At 41.2% G+C, this 5,160-nt stretch overlaps 1 protein-coding gene across 1 annotated transcript; it reads right to left on the minus strand.

Moving 5' to 3' along the window:
- Nucleotides 1–337: 337 nt before the first annotated feature.
- Nucleotides 338–2,255, minus strand: LOC131076131 (probable CCR4-associated factor 1 homolog 7). Its single transcript, XM_058013191.2, has one exon. The coding sequence runs from the start codon at nucleotides 1,283–1,285 to the stop codon at nucleotides 461–463; it is 825 nt and encodes a 274-aa protein (XP_057869174.2). The 5' UTR covers nucleotides 1,286–2,255; the 3' UTR covers nucleotides 338–460.
- Nucleotides 2,256–5,160: the final 2,905 nt, after the last annotated feature.

Here is a 5,160-nt window from a genome sequence, read left to right on the forward strand (position 1 = left end):
CATAAACTTGTTCTTCACCAGTTTCCAGCACAGATATGTTTGAAGCAACACAGTCCATTTCTATAAACTACACAAGTCTGGTAAAGACACGATAAAATACTACAAGATTTAACACCCACTTCAACACCAGTTTTCTGTTAAGAAGAGTTACAATTCAGTGCATTTTCTTTCAGTTAGACTTAAGATCCAAAAACACTTTAAAAGATTGAAATCTACTGATAGATTATGACTTCTTTTTCATTCGTTTTTATAAGGAAAGACGAACTAGACGGGTGAATTGATATCAATCCTAATAAAAAAGATGCTGTCAGAGTAAACAGGCATTGGTCACAGAATATGAAGACAATATGAACAATAATTATTAAAACAACTTGGCAATTAATAAGTTAAGTTGTAGGGTTTGCCCCAAAAAAGTATACAAAGAGATGAGAGTATGATCTCGCTCTCTAATCTCAAAAGATTAATGACCATTGTCACCACTGTCACATCCCAGACCATACAACACGCCTGCATATTTTTCAGTGGACCCACTGAAGAAACCCTCTCTCAATTTCCTGAACGCACAAGAAGTCAGCAAGCTATCAGAACCGGCTTGATGGCACACCCCAATTCTCTTCACATCCAGTAACTCAGCCAGCTTATTCAACCCTCCGTGCAGACTGTTGCAGAATTTCATGAGGTGCTTGATATCATACACAGTTGGGAAATACATGTTGATCAAATTGAAAAATCCCACCTGAGTCGAGGGCAACTCCTGGCATGTTAAAAGCTTCAACAGGTAACCAAAGTCATAGCCGCTATGAAAAGTAACCCAATGCACGGTATCATTCAAGACAATGCCAGATGACATTAGGAGCTCTCCAAAGACCTGTGAATCAATACCCATCTCAATATTCTTCTTGAAATCAATACCACTCTGTCTCAAAAGCTCAATAGAATCATTGGCATAGAGATCTGCCTCAACATTAAATTCTCTGAAATTGAATTGCCAAATACAGTACTTGTCAGTTCCACATGTGGGCAGGTTCCCATCCTCATCCGAAAAAGTGAGGCCCAGTTGAATAAGCTTGAGCATGTCCACGTTAGCCTTTAGTGCTTGATAATGGAACTCTGAAGCAGATTTAAAATTTCCCACAGGTCTAACCACTATACCGGGAAACTCTGTATCCATGGCAACATAAGGGTAATCGTCAACTATCTCCCGGATCAGAGCAATCTCTTCTTCCAAATTATCGGCCCACACCTCCCTGATTCTGAGATCATCAGTCGGAGGTAGAATAGACATGTTTTCTATGTTTAAGGTTTATTATTATTAATTATTTCCCTTAAAGCGATACCCAGATCGATATGAAAGATGAGGGTCACAAAGCAATCAAATCCTAGGGTTCAGCTGCAACCCAAATGTCCAAATCAGCCGAGCAATCTCCTCAGCTAGCCACAAATACAACATGTGCAAATCCCTTCCAACCCAACAAACCCTAGGGCTCCCTTCAAATCCTATATGCCTCCAGAAATCCCTCCAACTATTTTACTCTGCAATCACTCAAATCCTCCAGATGGGTATATCCCTAGACGCCTCTTGAAGGCCCTCCTCCTACCTTTCTCCACAATAACTCAAATCGTCTAAATGGGTATCCAGCCCAACCCTTCAAACACACTTTTAAACAGTTTTGTACTTAAAGATCACCAGAAAACTCTCAAACGTTCACAAAAAAAAGATCCAGAATCTTCCAGACGAACCCTAGAACAACAAAACGGGGCGAAATCTGTACCAAAATCTCACCTTTTATTTTATAATCCGCAGACAAAATTAGCCAACGGCAGGACACCCGATCTTTCCGAGCTCGCAGATCTGTCTCTTTGATTCTCTCTACGACAGAAGCCTTCCTCCGAACGGCTTTATAGGCCAGTTTTCCATCCAGAGTTTGAAGACGAAAGAGCTCTGAACCACACCAAAGTGGGGGGACCCGATAAGGAACAATTGGCCTCATATATACACTGCATATCCCATTTATAGGCCCATATACACATTGAATATATCATTTATCGGTCGCCGTGAACGAAACGTATGAAAAGTCTTCAATTATGCAAGCATTTAAAAATCAGGGAAAAAGATTAAAAAACAAAATTATGTAACCTAGTGCCCACCCGGCACCCACTACGCCCGTCCCTGGGTTCAAACTCACGCGGCGGGTTCAGCGCCCCTAACCCAAAATTAACCCAACCCGGGTTGGTGTTCGATTGTGACGCCACCGCCCATACAGGGTGGCGCCCGCGGATTTGAAACTGGACTCGCTGACGTGGACGAACGGAAGCATGTATGATGCATAATGCATGATGTTTTCTTGGCGCATGCATGCATGCATGATGATGATTCTTGGTGAGAATCGATATGGACGTTGCAGCGCCCGCCGGCTTGACTCAAATCGCTGACTGACCCGCCCGCCGGTCTGAATTGGTCCCTCCAATAATGCGCCTCCTCTTTAATGCCCTTGCTATTGGACACTGTCAAACTCACCCCTCCTTGTTCACACTATCAAAGACCGCCGCGCAGTCTTAACCTATCGCGGTGGTGATCAAGTCTGAACAAGTAGGCGAAGAGAATCGATCTTGAGACTTACATATGATGAACCCAAAGCTCTTAACTAACTACACTACTCTTCAAAATATTTCATATTTGGGTCGTTGGTCTATGGTGAAGTTGAAAGGTTCTTGAAGAGCCCACCAAGGGAGCAAGTCTTGTTGAGTACAAGGCTTCGACAATGAGGTTGGGATCATGCTCCGAGCAAATTTGGTGGAATGGATACCCCTCAATTCTTGGCTTTGAGGTCGGGATTGTGCTCCGAACATGGATACCCCTCAATCATTGGCTCGTAGACAAAGAGGTTCAGCCTAAGGCTCGTGCTCCCATATCGAGTAGCTAAAACGATTTTGTGTATGAAAAATCCTCCATCAAGAAAATAAACTAGCAATTGCACCTTGGCGTGCAATGGGTGCGCCGAATAAGCATAGAAGGACAATTGGAGTAAATTTTGAATTTTTTTTCGTACATTTGTGTAGTAGTTTCACATCAATTATGCATCAATCTAAACACAAATAAAAAATTATTTGAATTAGGAATATAATCAATCTCAATTACCAACAAGAGCATGTTATGTTTGCAACAAGGGGAGAGGAGGAATGGGGCAGAGATAGAGGGGTAAATAGGGATATAGAGAGAATGAGAAGGAGAGATAAAACAAAGAGACATAGAGGTGGAAGAGATAAGTATAATGAGAGGGAGAGAGAGGGAGAGATGGAAAGAGATGGATCATGCTAGGAAGTGATATAAAGAGAGGAGTAAAGGGATATGGAGAGATAGAGAGAGAGGCAAAACATGTAGGTATAGAGGTATAGGAAGAGGGAGAGAGGGAGACATATCTAGAAATAGAGGGGTAGAGAGAGAGATAGAGGGAGAGATAAGGTAGATTGATGTAGGAAGATAGAGAGGGAGAGGGAGAGGGAGTGATAAAGAGACAAAGATATGAGGAACTAAAAGAAGAGAGAGAGAGAGGGGGGGTAGGGAAGGAGGGAGGGAGGGAGATATGGGAAAAGGAGATAGGGAGAGATAAGAGGCTTGGAGAGGGAGAGATAAATAAGTAGAGGATGTCCAGAGAGAATATGGATAGTGAGAAAGGAAGAGAGACACGTAGAGATAGAGGAGAAGAAGACAAGGAGGGTGGATAGAGGGAGAGAGATAAATATAGAGACGGGACAACGATCCGACGACTCTAGTCATCCCAATCATCTTGCATTCCATTTAGAGTAAGTTCCACCTTTGATGCAATAAATCAGGTTGTCCGTTCTCGGATAGGAGACACTTTTGGCATAATAAACATATATGTATTAAAAATATATAAATTTCCTCATGCAATTTAATAATATAATTTTTTATATTTAAATAACATGATTAATAATATAGTCCATTGGTAGGTCATTTAACAAGAGATGTTTCTTGTGTCGCAAAGGATTAAATGGAGAAGTGATATCTTCAAATAAATTATGCATCCGCTCACATGGATCAAAACATGATTGAAGAAAAACCTATAAATCAAAAAATAATCAAGCTTATTTACCAATAGGCTCACATCATAGTTACAATATGGAGAGAGAGAGAGAGAGAGAGAGAGAGAGAGAGAGAGAGAGAGAGAGAGAGAGAGAGAGAGATAAATGGAGAGAAGATAGAGTTGGATAGAGAGAGGAAGACATGTTTAAAGATAGAAATGGAGAGGAGAAGATAGAGTTGGAGATGAAGATATAGCGAGAGAAAGAAAGAGGGACAGAAATAGATAGAGGTAGAGGGATGTATAAAGATAAGAGAGAAATAGAGGGAAGAGGAAGAGGAGAGATAGCCATAGATATAGAAGGAAAGATAGAGTTGTAGATGGATAGAGATATAAAGAATATAGAGAGGAGTGGAGGGAAAGAGAAATAGAAAGAAAGATACATGGACATAAAAATAGAGAGAAGTAGAGATGGAGAGAATCAGAGATAGATAGAAAAATAAGGGTAGATAAGAGTGAAGGGGAGATAGAGAGAGGAATGTGGGAGATACATAGAGGGAGAGAGAAGGAGATAGATATGTATAAGAGGAAGAGAGATAGGTAGGGGAGGGAAAGAGAATATGATAGAGAGAGGGGGAAAGAATATTAGGGAGAGAGAAATATATCTTAATATACAGAGAGGGATAGGGAAAAAGATAGAGAGATAGGGAGAGAGTGAGCGAGAAAGAAGGTGACAAACACAAGTAATAGAGAGACGTATAGAGAGGGGAAAGATGGAGAGATATAGATATATGAGAGAGAGAGAGAGAGAGAGAGAGAGAGAGAGAGAGAGAGAGAGAGAGAGAGAGAGAGAGAGAGAGAGAGAGAGAGAGAGAGAGAGAGAGAGATGATTTAATATATAGGGAGCGAGGGAGAGGGAGTGAGGAGTCACACACACACACACACACACACACACATATATATATGGATAGAGAGGGATGACATATAGAGATAGAGAGGGATATGGAAAGATAAAGGAAAAATGAGATAGAGGTGGAAAAAAATATGGATAGAGAGAGTGATATAGCTAGGAGATATAGAGAGGGATAGGGAGAGAGATAGAGAGATATGGAGATAG

The sequence above is a fragment of the Cryptomeria japonica genome, chromosome 10, assembly GCF_030272615.1.
Source record: "Cryptomeria japonica chromosome 10, Sugi_1.0, whole genome shotgun sequence".
NCBI lineage: Eukaryota > Viridiplantae > Streptophyta > Pinopsida > Cupressales > Cupressaceae > Cryptomeria > Cryptomeria japonica.

Bases quoted from the DNA above. Each gene is read 5' to 3' on its own strand.
- LOC131076131 (XM_058013191.2), bottom strand. From the start codon at position 1,285: ATGTCTATTCTACCTCCGACTGATGATCTCAGAATCAGGGAGGTGTGG.